Source organism: Solanum tuberosum, unplaced genomic scaffold, assembly GCF_000226075.1.
Source record: "Solanum tuberosum cultivar DM 1-3 516 R44 unplaced genomic scaffold, SolTub_3.0 scf00004, whole genome shotgun sequence".
Taxonomy (NCBI): Eukaryota; Viridiplantae; Streptophyta; class Magnoliopsida; order Solanales; family Solanaceae; genus Solanum; species Solanum tuberosum.
In genome coordinates this window covers 241,808-261,825 of record NW_006238930.1, presented here as the reverse complement: position 1 = coordinate 261,825, position 20,018 = coordinate 241,808, and the positions used below count along the sequence as shown (strand labels likewise).

Below are 20,018 nucleotides of genomic sequence, written 5' to 3'. Positions count from 1 at the left end.
GCCATTTATCAGGCCCTAAATATCCTTGCATGGCATATATGGGGAAAGTTCACGAATAGCCAGGTTTAAAGTTTGTAATTGAAAAATAATCATATATTCAAATATGTCATGACTGAGTCATTTTAACTCCACACTAAAAATTACTCCCTTCATTCATATTAAGCGTAAATTATTGGAGTATAACACATTCTTAAGAAAAATATTTAAGAATAAAACTAAAAGATTATTTTTCACTATTACCTTATTAATTATCTCTTAAAACTTTCAATACTGAAATAAGAAAAAAAGTCGCAACTATATCAGTTAATATGGACTAAAAGTAGTATCCATTTTTCAGTTATCTTGTTTTTTTAACTCGATAACATTTCCTCAATATAGCTAGCCAGGCCATTCTTACGACATATAATGGCTTTTTAGTTAGAAGCAGCCCATTGAGATAACAATCCCTGCATGCCCTCCACGTTTCCTTCCCATCTGTTGTTATGTGTTTATCTCGAATGCCTGACTCTTCAAAAATTGACCTTCACATTTCTCCAATTCCTCTTAACAATTCCACCCTTCAACATGCAGAGTACTACTTCTACAGATTCTCCCCCACCTTCACCAACTCCTCAGCTTGAAAACCATTCAGGTTAATATAATTCGATAGATTTCCTTCTTGAATTGTGCCTTTTTCTCTAATACAGTAATTTTTTTTGTTTCTTTGCAGAGTCCAACCTGCAGACTTCAACAGCCTCTCCAACACCTGATGTTGGCAAAACTAGTACAGGTTTATAGTCCAGCACTTCATATTTCCTGAGTAAAATTGTAATTTCAGGATATTTTAATCTGATTTCAACTAAATCTCTTTTTTTTTAAAGCTTTAATCCATAGTCTTACATGTTGAAAATGATAACACTAGCATTTTATATAACTTAATCCTAATATTTGAGAATCGAGGAATTATATTAACTACAATTTATGCATTCTTGGTTAGTAATTTGGTTCTGAATTTAATTTTTGTATATAAGTAATGAATTTGTCGCGCAACATATTTATGTTTTGGGCCAAAAACATATGCTAAAGCCTACCTATGACATTTGTCCTTCACCTTTTTTTTTCCACCTCGATCGGCTGGTGCAATTGAAGTTGCTAATTAAGATGAATGTTATATATATTTTCAGAGATGTAATTTTATGGAAGAGGAAGAGTTATAGTGTTGTTGCACTATTAGCAGCTACAGCGATATGGCTGGCAGTTGAAGTCTATGGATTGACCTTTATAACGCTGTTTTCATGGATCGCCATGTCTGTGATCGCTTTCACCTTTTTATTGGGTAACATACATATGCTCGGGGGAAAGTAAGCTACCGCTTAAGCTTTTCTTTATTTTCTCCTTTTAACATAAATGCTTTATGTTATGTGGGATTCAAGTGACGTCAGTTAATTTTTGTGACAATTTTTCCGGGCTGGAAAGTACACTTATTATAATTAAAGTGATCAATTGACAGAAATAGTACTGCTCTATTTCACTATTTTTGGTCATTGTGAAACTAGCGTTGGCATTAGGCTACTACTTGAATGGACCTAAAGAGTGCTTTTCCCCTCTTATGAACATGAGAAGCAGCTAACAATGCGGTGATATAATATTTTTTTGCAGAGAGCCACTGGACATGTCAAGGATGTACATAAGCGATGAATCAGTTGTGGAAGCAAGCACCAAATATCGTGAATTGGTTGAGAAAAACCTAAGGTTTCTGTTAAGATTAGTGAGCAAATTAGTTAGTTCAATATTCAAAATAGGAAGGGTATAAGTTAGTTAGTTGGTTACATAACTATCTATCCAAAAGTTAGTTAGGAGCTCTAACTAACTAAGTTCCAAAAATGTTGTATATATATAATCACTCTTGTACTCATTTATTTCAATGAATCAATAAGAGAATTGTGAGAGATCTTATAACTCTCAGATATAAGCTTCTATAACAGATTGGTTCTTCTTCTTCTTCCTCGTCTATTTCTTCTTATTCTTCTTCTACTCTTTCTCTAGTTCTAATCTTCATTAACTTCATGGTATCAAAGCTTTCAAGCAAGAGATTCATTGCTTGATTCTGGAATTTCGCAAGTTTTTCTCAATTGACATTAATACAGATTCGAAGGTTCGAAGTTGGTTCAAGAAATGGCACCAAATTCTGCTGATTCTCAAGGTCAAGCCACTAGTACCAATGGAGGAGCTGTAGCTGTGATTGATCACAATCACCCATTGTTCTTGCACTCTTCTGATGTAAGTGGGATACAAATAATTTCGTTTCAGTTAACTGGAGTGGAAAACTATTCAGTTTGGTTTAGATCAATGAAGATTGCATTGCTAGGAAGAAACAAACTGGGAATGGTTGATGGATCTTGTAAAAAGGAAATGTTTCCAGGGCTAGAGGGCAATTGGGAAAGAGTCAATGCCATAGTTCTGTCTTGGATCATGAATTATGTTTCAAAGAGCTTGTTAGGAGGCATAATGTATGCTTCAAGTGCTAAAGTTGTATGGGATGACTTGTTCGAAAGATTCAACAAGGTGGATGGATCAAGAACATTTAATCTTCATAAAGAAATTGCCACCTTAAGTCAAGGCACCAGTTCTGTTTCTGTGTACTATTCTAAACTCAAAGGACTGTGGGGAGAGTTTGAAGCTCTAGTTCCAATCCCAGGATGTTCTTGTGAGGGGTCAAAGGAATATAGTGTGCATCATCAAAAGTTGAAGTTGTTTCAGTTTCTCATGGGATTGAATGACTCATATCTGCAAGCAAGAAGTCAAATTCTGATGCTGAAACCAGTACCTAGGGTTAATCAAGTTTATTCTATGATCTTAAGAGATGAAAGTCAAAGGTCTGTTGTAACTAATGCAGGAGTGTTGGGTACTGGTCCAGCGAGTCTACAAAGGTCTTTTGATGCTGTTATGTACTCAAGGACAAGTGGAACTCAAAATAGGTTCAAGAAGGGATATAATCTTGTGTGTGATTTCTGCAAAATTAAAGGACATACAAGGGAAAATTGTTACAAGATCATTGGATATCCACAGGATTTTAAGTTAAAAAAGAAGGGAGTAAGTAGTTCTGCATATAATGTAACTGGTGAATATGAGGATGGGTTGAGGTTAAGGTCTGATGATGGAGTGAGGTCAAATGCAAGTGATGCAGGAAATGGACAGTTGAGGTGTGATGGAGAGGTTAAACTACCACATCAGAATCAGCTGGAATCCTGTACATTGACTAGGGAGCAATATAATCAGGTCTTGCAATTCCTTGACAAGAAGTCAGAGGTTTCACATTGTGTAAATGCAGCAGGTACGAATCCTACTTCAAGAAGTTAGAGTCACAGTTCAGGATGGATAATAGATACAGGAGCCACAAATCATGTTGTGGTTGACCTGAGTCTCTTAAAAAATCAGTCTATATCTAAAGTTGAGAATCCCAAGAAAGTACATCTTCCAAATGGTGATTAAGCCTTGGTAACACATCTAGGTTCTAGCGCACTAGATGGGAAGAACACAGTTTCAAGAGTATTTTATATTCCTCAGTTCAAGTTTAATCTATTATCTGTTGCTAAACTAACCAAGGAGTTGAATTGTTCTGCATCTTTTTTTCCTGACTTTTGTTTGGTTCAGGAACTCTTCAGTGGAAAGGTGAAGATGATTGGTAAAGAGGATGGAGGATTGTACATTTTATCCAACAGAATAGATAAAGAAGATGATGTTGTATTGTCAGCAAGATATTCTGAGCACAGTGATAGACAGACTGAGAAAATAGATATTCAGTTACTACATAAAAGGCTTGGGCATAGTTCTAGTTCAAAGCTTAAGAAGTTGTTAAATACTAGTCTGGAGGATATTACAAAGTATATAAGTAAATGTACTGTATGTCCTTGTGCCAAACAAGCTAGAATGTCATTTTCTATTAGTACTTCTAGAAGCTTGAGTACATTTGATTTTCTACATATGGATTTGTGGGGTCCTTATAAAAAACCTACATTTGATGGTTTCAAATACTTCTTAACTATTGTAGATGACTACTCTAGAATGACTTAGGTGTTCCTGTTAAGAATGAAGTCTTATGTGTGTACAATGCTGAAAACTTATTTGACTTACATAAAGACTCAATTCAATAAGCAAGTGAAGGTTATAAGAAGTGATAATGGTACTGAATTTGTGAATACAAACTGTTCTGAGTTGTTCAAAGAGTTAGGCATAATACATCAAACTTCATGTGCTTACACACCCCAACAAACCTTCTTTGCATCAGTTAAGGGTGTTATGATGTCTATGTTTTGCTAAGAGAGTAAATGAGTTAGACAAGTTGAAGCCCAGGTCTACAACTTGTGTTTTCCTGGGATATGCTGAGACTCAAAAAGGATATGTGGTATATGATCTAGCTAATAATGTGTTTTCTGTCAACATGGATGTAGTGTTTCAGGAAGATGTTTTTCCATTCAAACTCAAGTCCAAGGATTCAGTTCCTATTTTTACATACACTGGTATAAATCATGAAGTGGATGATCTAAAAGAAGTGTCAATAGCAACATGTTCACAGCATAATTCTCAAGTTGAGTTACTGCCTCAAGAACAAGTTGAAAATGCTGAGGTGGAGGCTTCTACCAACCTACAACAAACAAATGTATATGAGGATATACAAGCAGAACAGATATCTCAAACTGAAGTGAGGAAATCAGGAAGAGGAACCAAACCTCCGTTATGGTTAAAAGATTTTGTGTCACTAAACATCCATGAAGGACCTTACAGTTTGGATAAATATGTGTCATACAACAATGTTAATCCTACCTATCAGGCGTATCTAGCAAAGATGTCAAGTGTGACAGAACCACAGTCTTACAAGGAGGCAGCATCTGATGCTAAGTGGACTGAGGCAATGAATGTTGAGATAAAGGCACTGCAAGATAATCATACTTGGGAAGTAGTTGAGCTTCCTGATGGAAAAACACCTATAGGTTGCAGATGGATATTCAAAGTTAAGTACAAATCTAATGGAGAGGTTGAAAGGTTCAAGGCAAGGTTGGTGGCAAAGGGGTACAGCCAAAAAGAAGGTATAGATTATCAAGAAACCTTCAGTCCTGTTGTAAAGATGAAGACTGTTAGGACTGTCTTGGCTATTGCTGCACAACAACACTGGCAGATACATCAAATGGATGTATTTAATGCATTTCTTCAAGGAGACTTACCTGGTGAAATCTATATGCAATTACCTCAGGGATTTGAGAGTCAAGGGGAGAATAAAGTATGTAAACTCACTAAATCCCTATATGGATTGAAACAGCCTCCCAGACAGTGGAATGCAAAGTTGTCTGAGGCATTGTTAAGGTTTGGGTTCAAGCAGAGTGAAAATGATCACTCTTTGTTTATCAAGCAAACATCAATAGGGTCAGTGTTTGTTTTCATATATGTGGATGATATGTTAATTACAGGAAGCAGTGTTCAGCTCATTGAAGAAACAAAAGCCAAACTGAATCAAACCTTCAAGATGAAGGACTTAGGAGAGTTAAGGTTTTTTCTGGGGATTGAGTTTGCCAGATCAAGTAAGGGTATACTGATGCATCAGAGGAAGTATGCGTTAGAACTCATTTCTGAAACAGAACTGGGAAATGCAAAACCAGCAGTAACTCCTATTGACAATAACAACAAGCTAAGCTCAAGACAATATGATGATCACTTCAATTCAGAGAATGTACAAGAAGATCCTCCAGCTGATCAAAGCCTATATCAGAGACTGATAGGAAAGCTACTATACCTCACTATGACAAGGCCTGATATTGCATTTGGAGTGCAAACTTTGAGTCAGTTTTTACAACAACCTAAAAAGACTCATATGGAAGCAGCTTTAAGGATTGTTAGATACATAAAAGGTCAGCCAGGTCAAGGGATATTATTATCCAGCATTCAAGATACCAATCTCACAGTTTTTTGTGATGCTGACTAGGCATCTTGTCCTCTTACAAGGAAGTCTGTAACAGGGTATTTTATCAAGTTTGGTAACTCAGTGGTGTCATGGAAGTCTAAGAAACAATCTACTGTTTCTAAAAGCTCAGCAGAAGCTGAGTACAGGAGTATAGCTACAACTGTAACAGAAATCATCTGGATGCTGGGGCTATTAAAAGACTTAGGGATTGAAATGCATAAACCGAGTAGGCACAGACAGTAAAGCAGCCATCTTGTTAGCTGCTAATCCTGTGTATCATGAAAGGACAAAACACATTGAGATAGACTGCCACTTCATAAGGGAAAAAATTGTACAAGGAATAATATGTACCAAGTACACTCCTACACATGAACAACCAGCTGATATGCTTACAAAAGGGTTGACTAAAATTCAACATCAGTTGCTCAGTTCCAAGCTTGGAGTTCAGAACATATTTTCACTTCCAAGCTTGAGGGGGAGTGTTAAGATTAGTGAGCAAATTGTTAGTTCAATATTCAAAATAGGAAGTGTATAAGTTAGTTAGTTGGTTACATAACTACCTATCCAAAAGTTAGTTAGGAGCTCTAACTAACTAAGTTCCAAAAGTGTTGTATATATATAATCACTCTTGTACTCATTTATTTCAATGAATCAATAAGAGAATTGTGAGAGATCTTATAACTCTCAGATATAAGCTTCTATAACAGATTGGTTCTTCTTCTTCTTCCTCGTCTATTTCTTCTTATTCTTCTTCTACTCTTTCTCTAGTTCTAATCTTCATTAACTTCAGTTTCTGTTTAGCGTGAGCACCGAGAGAGAGTGGTTCGTCTTTGCTGGGACTGTAGCTTCTTTGGGATTGCTTTCGGTTGTGGCAAGTTACTTTGATTTCCTTACGCTTCTCTACATTGGTACTCACTACTACTTATATAATTAAAATAACTAGTAATAATCAGTTGATTCAGTTCTATACTAATTTACCTACCTATATTCCAGTTCTATATTAGTTGTGTGTTTAAGGAGTGTATATATATATATATATATGGTACGTAATGCAGGGATTGTGGTGGGGATGACTGTACCAGTGGTATATGTGAAATATGAAGACAGGATTAAGGACTTGGGGCAGCGAGTAAGGGTACGATGCCAAATATATAACAGGGCTGTGATGGAGAGATGTCACAAGTATTACTCCGCCATAGCGGAAAGGGTGAAAAAAATGAAGAGCAAGCTACCGGAGAAGAAAAAGAAAAAAAACGAGTAATCGGTATATATTTTAGTTTGTTTTTACTTGATTATTAGTATAATAAATAAATTGATTTCAAGGTTTTTACTTTCTATATTGGTTTAATTATTTAAATAAATCGAAATATACAAATGCAAGACCCATTTGTATACTGAAATATACAGATTAATAGTCATAGCAAATATAAAGTTTGTTAAGGAGCGCAATTATACAAATTATAACTATAGCATATAAATATAATTTTTATGTTTGCTAAATCTAAAATTTACTCTTTTTTAAATAACCCTTCAAATTACTCTTTTCCATTTTGGTTTAATTGTTCATATTTACCCTCATTACTGAAGTTTTATATTTTTTTAGGAAATAAATTGTACTACTTATCAGTTATATTTATAATTTTACAATAAAGACAATAGTAAAAAACATGATTTAAATTATGTTATTGAATATTTTTCTTAATATGTGTACTACTTCAAAAAAAAAAAAACACGTGTCAAATCACTTTCTATATTGGTTTAATTGTTTAAATTGCTCTTGAACCCTTAAGCTTTAGGAAAAAAATTTAATTGGTTTTGGTACAAATTCTTATACTCCAATTCTGAGGTTATTAGATACTTTTATCATTTTCAATTTTGATGTGGCCTACTTTTTCTCTTTACTAAATAGAGTATAAAAATAGATATATTTTTTAGTAAAAAGTAAAATAAAAATAGCTAATTGAAACGGAGGGATTATCATGTACACATCTAGGGGTGTTCACGGGTCGGTTTGGATTGATTATTGGTCAAAATTAAAATCAAACCAACTTAATCGGTTTTAAAATTATGAAAACCAAACCAAATCAAATATAATTATACATTTATCGGTTTGGTGGTTATCGGTTTTGGTTTGGTTTGGTTTGGTTTGGTTATTCGGTTATTAACCATACACAAAAATAAAAGAAAAAATACTTTCAAAATGTGAAAAAAGTGACAACAATCCATTCAAAACAAAAAAAAAAGTAGTTGGAATGACTGAAATTATTGAACTTTCTATCACTGAATTTATTATGATTAAAACTTTAAAATTCACTATATTGGTTTAGAAGGAAGAGACATTAATATTTTCAGTCCCACAGAGAATTGTGATACTCTTATACATGAAATCAATAAAAATAAATGTTCGCCTTGGACATTTTTGCTTTCAATAGGTAAATTATAAAGAAATTATAATGAAAACATATATGAGATCTTTAAAATTATTTATAAAAATAATATATTAAGTACGTATATTAATAAAATATTTGTATATAATTCATCAGTTTGGCTCGGTTATTTCTTCATTTTTTTAATAAAATTATAACCAAATCAAATACTATCGATTTTCAAAAATCTAAAATCAAACCAAACCAAATTCAAATAAAATTGGTTTTATTTTATCGATTTGATTCGATTTTTCTATTTGGATCAATTTTATCGAAACCGTGAACACCCCTATCTATACACATCCAAGAAAGATTGTTTACTCGACGACCTCAAAAGTCAATTAAGGACGAAACTTCCGACCAATTGCCATCTCTTTTCCAATTATCTTTCTCACCAATCAATGCCTTAATATGTACAAGACGATCTACTACAATACTTCACTCACTTCACCAAGACTTTGCCCAAAATAATCTATTTTGCAGTGTTACGTAGCAATGGCAGCAGCTCTCGTGGGAGGAGCTGCTTTGGGTCCAGTCTTCGACCTACTCCTCAAATCAGTTATTGATGTTGGCATACACATCGCCACTTTCCGTTCCAAATTCCTCACCTTAGAGCAGACCTTAGTTCAAATACAACCAGTATTCGCCGACATTGAGAGGCTAAGCAAGGCCCTAGACGGCCGAGATGAAGAAATAGAGATGTTTAAGAAGCAGCTGAAGGAAGGTGAAGAGCTAGTCCACAAGTGTTCCAAGATTAAACGCGGTGACCTTGTGAAGAAGTGGAAATACTCCAGGAAACTGACGAAGTTGAAAAATTCACTAGTGGAGTTCTTCCGGACACACGGTTTAATTCAGGTTGTTAGGGATAATAAACAGATTCTGGTTAAGGTTACTGAAAATAGCAAGACATTGGAGGAGATTCGCTCGATATTGAGGAATGTTTCATTGACGGAGTTTGGACTTACACGGTCTAACTCAGGGTGGATGAATGGTTCTAGTTTTGGGTTTTCAGGATTGTCTGATGTGCCTCAAGTTTCTGATTATATGGTTGGATTTGAAGTCCCACTTCATGAATTGAAAATGAAATTGAAGCTGCTTCAGGAGAAAGATCAAGTGCTGGTTCTTTCTGCTCCTCCTGGCTGTGGAAAAACTACTTTGGCAACAAAGCTTTGTCAAGAGGATGATATCAAAGGTATTGCTTATTTATTGTTTGCCGTGTTAAATGTTAGTATCTTACACTGTTATTGCTGTTAAATTAGTCCTTTCTAGTTTGTAAGATGCATGCCTTTGTAACTTCAGTTAGCTAATTCGCCTGTTTGTCTTCGAATCACAAGAGCTTAAAGGCTGCCTGGATCAATTTCCTTTTGACTTTATCATTCTTACTATGTCGGTTTATCAGTTGAATTTTGATGTATGTGTTTTAATTTTATGATTGCATAGGATGATAGGAACCAAAAATACTTCACACGAACATATGGTTGTGTTTTCTTGTTAGGCACCAACATAAGGTTGTGTTTTCTTGTTAGGCAACGAAAATATAAATTGTGTTCTGGGTTGCGATTTACTCTGTCTATGATACAGTTGTATAACTTTTCCTTTTTCACTGGTGTCACAATATGCTTTTGATGTGTGTGGAAGAAAGCCCTTCATACCTAAAGACTAGCTTGCTGACCCCATAAAAGGAAAAATATAGTAGATTATTTTTCTTGTGATTCCACTTATTGGCTATGCAGATTATTGAAATTATGGCAAGACTAGTTAATATTAATGCTGTATCATGTTCTTTTGTTATATTAAGCTTCTTGCTGATTTTCAGCATATTTGATCTAATTGTCTCTTAATAGCCATATACAGGGACAACATCTTTTTTGTCACTGTTACCAAAACACCAAACATCAATCGCATTGTTGGGAAAATCTTTGAGAAGAACGGCTACCCAGAGTTTGCTACCGAGGGCGATGCAATCTGCCAACTCAATAACCTCTTTAGGAGAATTTCTCAACCAATATTACTGGTGCTTGATGATGTTTGGTCTGAATCAGAGTCCGTCATCGATCATCTTAAATTACAGATACCTGATTTTAAGATTTTGGTCACTTCGAGATTTGTGTTCCCAAAATTTGATACATATAAATTAAAGGTTTTGAGCGAGGAGGATGCAAAACATCTCTTCTGCACTTCAGCTTTTAAAGATGGCATCCCTGATGTGCGACGTGATCTTGTTGATAAGGTAAAAGGGTATCTTCATTTACAAAGGTCTTTTGACTAATTCTTTAGTTATGAATACATGTGAAATGTATATGTAAAATGCTATTGTGCATGTGCTAGAAACGTTAGAGAGTGAAAATGCATCTTTGTAAATATACAGTTCCCGAATTCATACAACTTTATAAATTTCTCTGCTTTGTGGATCTAAATGATGGAATGCAATGGCAGGTGGTGAGAAGTTGTGGCGGTTTTCCACTGGCTCTTAGAGTTGTAGGCCATTCATTATGTGGCCAGTCCGAGGTGATATGGTTTGACAGAGTAATGATGCAGTCTAAAAGGCAAATTCTCTTCCCTACTGAGAATGATCTTCTTCGTTCTTTGCAAGCCAGCATTGATGCCTTGGATGAAAAAGCTCTTTACAGCAGAGAATCAACTACATTAAGAGACTGCTACCTTGATTTAGGATCATTTCCTGAAGATCATAGAATTCATCCTGCTGCTCTTTGGATATGTGGGTGGAACGATACAATCTAGATGAAGAAGGCATCAATGCAATGGCCATCTTCCTTAAACTTTCTTCACAAAACCTGGTTAATCTCGCCCTTGCAAGGTATAACTCTTCAATTTCGTCTTGCAACTGTGTTGTGTTTGCTACTTCATATTGCGTGGAACCAAACTAGAAAAATGTTGAGCCGGGAGAAACAAGAAGCGACAGAGTTAGATGGTCACATGTACACACTTGCTGACTATCTGTTTGTGTGCGTCAATATTTAATGTGCTGAAGCCATGAAAATTCTTTTCCACCTTCTAAATTATTTTGGAGAAAATTATTTCAGTAAATTTCATGAGATAAGAATAATAGTAACTCATAGAGTTCCACCAATAGAACGTTACAGTGGCTGCCTTCATTTTATCCTGGTTCCACCTTTTTGGTGTATACTCAACTTCTTCTGTGTCTCGGATCATTGAACTTATCAAGTTAACTGATATCCTTGAATAGATACCTTCTTGAATATCTGATTTAAACTTAGTTCATGCTGATTCACAGACAGGATGCACGAGCAGTTCTTGGCTTACATAACTTGCATTACATACAGCAGCATGATATGCTGAGAGAACTGGTCATCCACCAGTGTGATGGGAAGCCGGTAGAAGAGAGAATGAGAATATATATCAACATCAAGGGGAATGATTTTCCTAGGTGGTGGTTTGAACAAAGACTTCAACCACTTCAAGCGGAGGTTCTGTCTATTATCACAGGTTTGTTATCCATCCCTTCTCCTCCTTTTCGGTCAAATATTGAGATGTCTTCTGTAAATTTGCTTCATCTTGTCTCTGCAATTTAATTACCACATCATGCATCTGAATTGCAGATAAAGATTTCTCCTCTAACTGGCATGGTGTGCGATTTCCTAAAGTTGAAGTACTTGTGTTGAACTTTGAAACAAGGACCTACAACTTACCCCCTTTTATAGAGCAGATGAGCCAATTGAAGACACTGGTTATGACAAACAATGGTTTCTTCCCAGCCAAGTTGAGTAACTTTCAGCTTTGTTCTCTGCTCAATCTTAAGAGAATCAACTTGGAACGCATCTCTGTTGCATCCATTTTCACAGCCAATCTGCAGCTACCAAATTTGCGCAAAATCTCCCTGAACATGTGTGAAATCGGTGTGGCATTTGAGAACTCTGCTGCCAAGATGCCTTACATGTGGCCAAAACTCGTTGAGATGAATATCGAGTACTGCAGCGATTTAACAAAAGTACCAGCTGAAATATGTGATCTTGTTGATCTTAAAAGGCTCAGCATCTGTTATTGTCACGAACTGGTTGCCCTTCCGGAAGAGCTTGGGAGGTTGACAAATTTGGAAGTACTAAGGCTTCATTCCTGCACAAATTTGGTTGAGTTGCCAAAGTCTATAGTAAAACTTATTAAATTGAAATTTCTTGATGTGTATGATTGTGTGGCTATGGACAACTTGCCATTGGAAATGGATCAACTCTGTTCTTTACAGACTCTTTGCATGGGAAGTTCCCTGGGTATTGATAAGCTGCCCGATTCTCCGCAAAAACTAGTAAAGTTGGAAGATGTTGTATGTGATGAAGAAACAGCCTATTTATGGGAATCCGTTAAGGAACATCTGAAGAATCTGAGAATCACAGTGATGGAGGAACATGTCAATTTGAATTTGCTGCATAGATCATAATTTATCTGAGATGCTGCTGGAGCACTCACTTTGGTGGAACTTGAATATGGGTGGATAGGGCAAAGTAAACACTGGAATAACTTGAAATTGGGTGGATAGTGCAAAGTAAACACTGGATTAACTTAATCAACAGTGACAAGTGATGGATGTTTTTTGAAGCGACTTCCGGACTAGAACAAAACGAGCTGAAAGTAGCCAAAGGTGAAGGTTATAATAATTTCATCCAACATTGTTTCCAGTGAATTTGGAAAGATGCAGCTCAAGATTGGTTATTAGGAGCTGTCACTAAGAGTTGGAATGCGGAAAAGCTAGTAGCACAAACAGACTGATGTAAGTTTAAACTCTACACGTTGTTTGGATGGTTGTTATCCATTATATTGTATTGTATTTTTAATTTAAATATAATGTTTGTTTTGATTGTTACTTAAAAACTATATTATATTGTATTGTATTGTATTGTTTAATCCATTGTTAGGCAACGATGAAAAGACGGTAACAATTGATTTGGTGTGATGGCGTCATTAACTTGATATTTTTTTCTAATTTTGTCTTTACTTATTATTTAATAATTCTATTTTATCCTTACCAAACCTTTTCATAGTAGTTCTACCTCATATCCTACTTTTTTTTATAAATTCATCATTTAAATTATGGATATGATACAATATAATACGATACAATACATTAGAAGGGCTATAAATAGGAACCTAATATATTGATTTTTATTGAATTTGGGTAGGGCTTTGGACCTGATGTATTCCTATTTATGCATGTAAAACAGATGCTTATTTGTTGAAAGGAATATAGAACTCATTAGCAAAGAACCTTCCTCGCTGTATTTGATTGTGTAGTTATAGATTGTTTTCCAAGAGAAATGTAACATAATATTGAACTGAGTCTGACTTAAATGAAGTGAGAATTCTATTAATCAACCCAAACATAGTTTTGAATCGAGGCTTTTTACTGTTGTGCTCCTCGAGGATCATTACCTCCAATAATTTCTTATACCAACACACCTCATGGTACAACCTTACGATAAAAGATGTCTTAAAGACTTTCGATGTCACTTGACCATTATAGGGAAAACGCACTTTACTACTAAGGAAATATAAAATCAACCAGAAGGATTAGTTAGAACTATACAAGAGGAAATTTTGTGCTAACAAACATAGTCATACACAAGCCCTAAGACTATAAGCATCTTAACTTACAAAAACCAGAAAGAGCACATGATTTGTTTGACACAAATGCATAACAACATTGTATGACATTATAAAAAGATTATGAACTCAAGTATGGAAACTCCATTACTTTTCAGCCAATTCCTCCTATGCTGATAGAAGAAATAATTCATGGGCATACTAAAAGCCCCTTCCAGGATAAGAACTAGACTAATTACAAACATTGTAAATACCCCCATGTTCTTGTTACTGAGCATTCAACAATCTCTAAGCTTTGCACACCAACAAGTCCAGAAATGTTCTCGTAAGATTGCAGATACAACTTCCTTTCACAAGCATGGCATGCACTCACATTGCATATATGATCTCCCCGCTGCTATCAATATCAAGATCAGGCTCTGAATCCAAGTCATCCATGTCATCATCCATCATTTCCAAGTTATACAAGCCAATTGGTGGTACTGTTGCCTCTGAGATTATTTGCATGATCGTATCAATGCTCTGCATTGGTTGATCGGGTTCTTCAAACTGGTCACTAATCATCTTATCGTCTATTAAGTCCGCTGGAAGATTCTTTAAAAACCATACATGATTTCTGATTTCAGGCATTGTGATCCTCTGTGCCATGTGCAAAGGAAGATAACTTAAGCATAAGTGACAACTACAATCTATATTATCTTCAAGACTACTATGTTACACCCTTTTTGCAATATCTCAAAATGTTTTTCACACCTAAAGAAACTACAAAATTCTGGTGATTGTTCTCCTCTTCCCAGTTTAAGTTCCTATAACTAGTGTATATATTTCCTACTATTACAAGTACAATACACTAGTCAAATTATATTCTTCAACCTCCTGCCAGTCAAACAGATCTGTATAAGAAGGAACTTGGAATAACATATTTAAAGAGATGCCTTAAATACAATGTAATTGGATGGTGGTCAGCAACTACAACAATAGGCAAGATTGGTTCAGATCATAATTGAAGTCCAAAAGCAATCACAACAGAAACATTCCAAAACTCCATCTACTCACTTCTGTGTACTGATTACTCTTAAAACCTCACTAACCTGTGCCGGATCTCCAACAAAGATCCTTGAGATTAAGTGGCGACATTCCTCAGATATCTGAATGTTCTCAGGAACAGAATACTGCACGCTCAGGATTCTCTGTGTAGCAAAAAAGTAGATAAAATTTTATTGTAATAAAAAATCCACAAGAAATTGGAACAAAATCATGACAATGATAAAGATGTACATTGATCGTCTTCCGAAAATCTTTTGGTTCATCAGGATCCTCAAACGGGTAAGCACCCATTAACATGACATACAATGTCACTCCACACGACCAGACATCTGCAATCTGAAATAAAAACAATCAGTGATATTCTCCTGTAAAGTGCAAAAGTAAGCAACCATAATTGATAAACAGCAAGTACTCAACACATCAAAATACAAATTAAAGATGTACTTAGAATGAGGTGTTAACATCCTAGAGAGAAAAAAGACTTGACACATATGTTACAAGGCCATGGTTGAGGGTAAAATTCATGGATGGTAACCAAACTAATCTTTTATAGCCAGAAGTCACAAAACAAAATTTCATAACTAGAATATAAACAAATTCCCATGTAACTTGCTTTATAAAGTAAAACCCACCAGATACCTTAAATCCGGCAACAGAAATATCCTTTACTATTTAAGCCATCACAAACCTACATAAGTTAGTTACAGAGAAAGTTGAGGTAGATTCTAGTTACATTACTTTGTTTTGTGACTTCTCTGCAATAGAAGAGTTCGTCCTTCCACTTTTCCTCCATCAGAAACGCAGCATCCCTTCACTATATAAACACACACAAGGTCTATTTTTTTATGTTACACTTTGACAAGGTTGGTTAAGAGGAACCAACATTAGAGGTTGTCCAAATGGCCAGCGCTAACAGAATCTAGTCCCTTGGAACTTAGGTTCAGAAATAGCAAGGTTTTGTTTCTGAATTTATAACTGTGATTCATTTTTCTGAACAGAATTTCCCAACTTCTTGAACCTCGCTATTACGTATATAGCATAACTACAAATAACAGGACTGGACTAGCTATTGTGTGGAGATGAGGTCAAAACCCCAAAAAGGATATGAACCTAGACAGCTGGAAATACAAGATTGCTTACCCCAACATAATGCGGCCTCAAGCGAAATGGGCCACAAATGCTCCTTTAATTAGTTTCAGCTTTCTTTATATTTCAGTCACCCAGATATGTAGTTTTATAAGCTCCCTTAGGCACCTTTAAGATTGCTTAAATTTCATAATCTATTCATTCTTCTTTCTTTCTTTTTTCGGAGGGCAAGAGTCCAGTGGCGAACCTGTGCACACTCCTATCCTATTTGCTCCTCCTTTTTGGAGCACACTAATGGAAGGGGGGTCAAGTAAAGTAATCTACTGAATCCACTTATGCCTCTGTTCATCACGAAAACCATCTGCCCTCTTTTGGCGGACAAGAAGCATACTCAGCTGGACATTCCAGACAAGACAACAAGTAAATGTCAGTCAAATAAAAGCCCAAATCAGAAGTGCAAGAAGGATTCATATGCATCAGAAAAGACAATTCCACAACAAAAATTATTGGTACTTGCTGTTATTACTTTGTTACATGAAGTAACAGTGCTGACGCATTAAACCAATTTACCTTGCCATCATATTCTTTCCTCAACAGAACTTCTGGTGCAATATAAGCAGGAGTTCCCACAGTTGATTTTGGCTGTGAATGCAGCAGAGCAGACTGCAAAAAGTGCAAGTCATGATTAAGAAACCGGGGAATACATGTATACAGCTGTATATGCATCTTTGTATAGAATTCAGACCACCTAGATGGTCCTGTCAGTGGCTAATGATGGGGCGGACCAATTACCTTGGAATACCCAAAATCACAAATTTTTAGCCGAGGAGCAGGGCTTCCATCAAGCAATGTATTTTCCAGCTTCAAGTCCCGATGACATACTTGCTTCAAGAAGAAATAGAACACAAACATGCTGAATAAATTTCCAAGATCTCCACATTTAATAAACTGAAAGAAACTGAGAAAATATTTCAGGGAAGTCCTTACCATGGAGTGACAGTAGCTAACACCAGATATAAGTTGCTGGAAGAAGAAGCGAGCCTGTGCAGGAAGAGATTATGTAACCTCATAAATCTCGCACAGCTGTAACCACAGTGTTCTTATAATATTAGCAGATTAAATACCTCATCCTCATTGAAGCGCCCTGCATTAGAAATTCTCTCAAAAAGCTCCCCACCAGATGCATACTCCATCACAATAGCGAGATGAGTTGGCGTCAGAATCACCTAGAGTAAAATTTCAAGCAAAAACCAGTCATACATGTATAACCACCTATCTAGGATCTAAAGGGGTAGTCAATAGCAAACCTCTTTGAACCTAATTATGTTAGGATGCCTCAGGGACCTGTGATTGATTATCTCCCGCTGAACGTTTTCATCTATCTGCAAGCCAGAAGATGGGAGAAGAAATGAGCAGTGTTATATGGAGCTGATATAATATCCACAACTAACTTGTCATCATACTGTTGAATTGATCCTTTCATCTAATGTGTCGAAGGGAGAGACTAGCAGTTGCTCCATTAAAAGGTCTACAATTGCAAGCAGTAGACCATGTCACATTTAAGCATTGGAGTACAATCCAATACAAAGTTTCATCAATGATTATAGTTTTATTTGTTTATTTATTTCATTATTGTTATTTTGTTGCAATTATTTTGCATAAAGAGCAAAACATATGATTAGAAATATCAAATAGATCTTTTTGGTTGTAGAAACACAAATTATAGTAACTGCAGGTCAAGAAAGAATATAAACATGTTAAAGCACAAGTAACTTAAGGCAAAACATGGCTGTAGGCACATGATTACAGTTAACCAGTAATACCTAAATAGAAATGCATGAATACAGCCTGGAAGACCATACACCACAATTACAGTTGACGCATTTTGCGTCTAAAAATCCACTGGAATAACTTATTTTACTGTAATAACTTTACTGTAATACTGTCCATTCCTCAGATTATCTACATATGGGAATGTCTAATAAATTCACAAATATGAGTGTACGAGGGTTCCATACGCACTTATTGTCTAAATATGCTCAAGCCATGTTAGAGGCCCAACCATTTGTGGGTGTGAGTTACAGTCTCTCTATATGGTTTTGTTCTATCCTCATCTCTTGCACTAACTACTCTTGTTGAGTTAAGTCCAACTTTTGAACAGGAACCAGAGCCAGACTCATCCATGATGTTTGATATTCAATGCTGGACTGACATTTACATTACTTGCGCTCCAAATATATAGTCCTAGGTGTGGGGATCAGTGTCATAAAGTCTCACAGTTGTTGAGAACTTGAGGGGTATGAGTTGTAGTCTCTCTTTTTTTATATAAGAGATGTCATGCCAACTTGCGTGCACCTCGACTAATTCCACAAGGTACCTGCGACCTCACACAAATACATGTATCGGGTAACTCTGTCTATCAAAACTTGGACAAATAGGAAGAAATCACCTAGTATTTATTGTGGTATGAGTTGTAGTCTCTTTGTATCATCTTTGCACAATTTTCACCTCTTGAGTTATAGCTTCTGGAATCGAGTTAAGTCCAGGTTTACTTTTCTTGACAAACCAGCCAGAAGATTTCTCAAAGTAGTACCTTTCCCAGATAGTTAGAGCAGTAAATTGATTAGCACCCAGTGTTACAAAAAATTACCAAGTGGTACATGTTATTACACCTACCAGAATACAAAGTTGAAGCAAAATCAGCCTCTTTTAGATAACCATTTTGATAGTTACCCAAAACAGCAGTAAATGATCAATGTTCTTATTCTGTTAAAGAGTTCAACGAACTTGTCACAACTATCCTGCTATAAATAAATCTGCTAAAAAGTAGTTCCGGAAACTCCCACCAATGAACGACCTCATTTAACATTCACAATTTATTAAAGGCAGATCTAAGATTACAAGTGCAGAGTACCAATATTCCCAATGTTCATCTGCACTTGGTAATAATTAAAGTAAAGTATAATTTAGAACTTTCTATATAAAACGAACCGACCAAACTTGCATTCATCTGATTATCTAGGCAAGGTTTGCAAAGAAAGAATACAACCCAAATTTGAAACATTGATTGCACAAAAATATCTTACCAAGAGCAGCTAATACTAATTCTATAAATCCAAATTTTACCCAGGGAACTACCTTATCGCCTCTTTCGATATACTTGACAGCAACTAGCTCTTTAGTCTGCTTATCTGTCATCAACCTCGCAACGCCAAAGTTACCCGACCCGATATCTCTGACAAAATCGTACCTGTCACTATCGTGCATGATCGGCATATCCATACACGGTCCGGGACCTCGATCCATTTCGTTTGCTACCTCAGATTCAACTCAAACTAAGCTCGAAGCTCGATTTAAATCCCAGAGCTTTCTCACAAATGGCTACCAGTTACCGGAACTGGTGATCGGAGCTGAAGATTATCGGTTGACCAACCAACACACCGAGAAGTGATAAGTCAATTTTAGCCTCAGATAAGAGGTATATGTGAAGAAATGATGGAGAAAGGCGGTGGTTTTTTCGTACTTTTTGACCTTTTTCCGGTAATGAAGTTTTTGGGGAAAGATATTTTATGTATGGTCGGCAAAGTAATGAAAATATCTTCTGTTTATTTAATTATTTATAATCTCTTTCTCTCTCTCTGCAACAGTTGAAATGGATTGAGGAAGAAGAAAGTGACGAGAAGTTGGTAAGAGAAGAATAGAACGCCGTCGTTTTGATAAGATGGACGCTGGGAACGACGTCGTTTGAGGAAATCCTATCCATTAAAAATTGTTTTTATTTGCTAGTTGCGATAGCAACTGAATAGATGTTCCTTGTATTTACCCCACTTTTGTCTTTCTCTCTTTTTTTTATCTCTTTTTTCTTTTTATATTAATTTTTGCGCTTTCTGTTGGTCAGTTTTGTGTAATAGGGATCGGGATAGAGATAGTAAGGATTGAGGGGGTTTGAA

General features: G+C 35.9%; 2 protein-coding genes across 2 annotated transcripts; one reads left to right on the top strand and one right to left on the bottom strand.

Annotated features, from left to right (window-relative positions):
- Positions 1 to 8,686: 8,686 nt before the first annotated feature.
- LOC102592838 (probable disease resistance protein At5g66900) lies at positions 8,687 to 13,263 on the top strand. The gene is given in 6 exon segments (XM_015306274.1): positions 8,687 to 9,553; positions 10,206 to 10,591; positions 10,798 to 11,071; positions 11,074 to 11,179; positions 11,618 to 11,829; positions 11,943 to 13,263. Coding segments are annotated over 6 exon segments (2,508 nt in total). The 5' UTR covers positions 8,687 to 8,856; the 3' UTR covers positions 12,776 to 13,263.
- A 643-nt stretch (positions 13,264 to 13,906) lies between these two features.
- LOC102592497 (serine/threonine-protein kinase SRK2I-like) lies at positions 13,907 to 19,696 on the bottom strand. The gene is made up of 9 exons (XM_006338162.2): positions 19,207 to 19,696; positions 17,376 to 17,450; positions 17,193 to 17,294; positions 17,056 to 17,109; positions 16,861 to 16,953; positions 16,639 to 16,731; positions 15,214 to 15,318; positions 15,027 to 15,125; positions 13,907 to 14,574 (listed from the first exon to the last, which is right to left on the bottom strand). The coding sequence occupies exons 1-9, from the start codon at positions 19,372 to 19,374 to the stop codon at positions 14,305 to 14,307; spliced, it is 1,059 nt and encodes a 352-aa protein (XP_006338224.1). The 5' UTR covers positions 19,375 to 19,696; the 3' UTR covers positions 13,907 to 14,304.
- Positions 19,697 to 20,018: the final 322 nt, after the last annotated feature.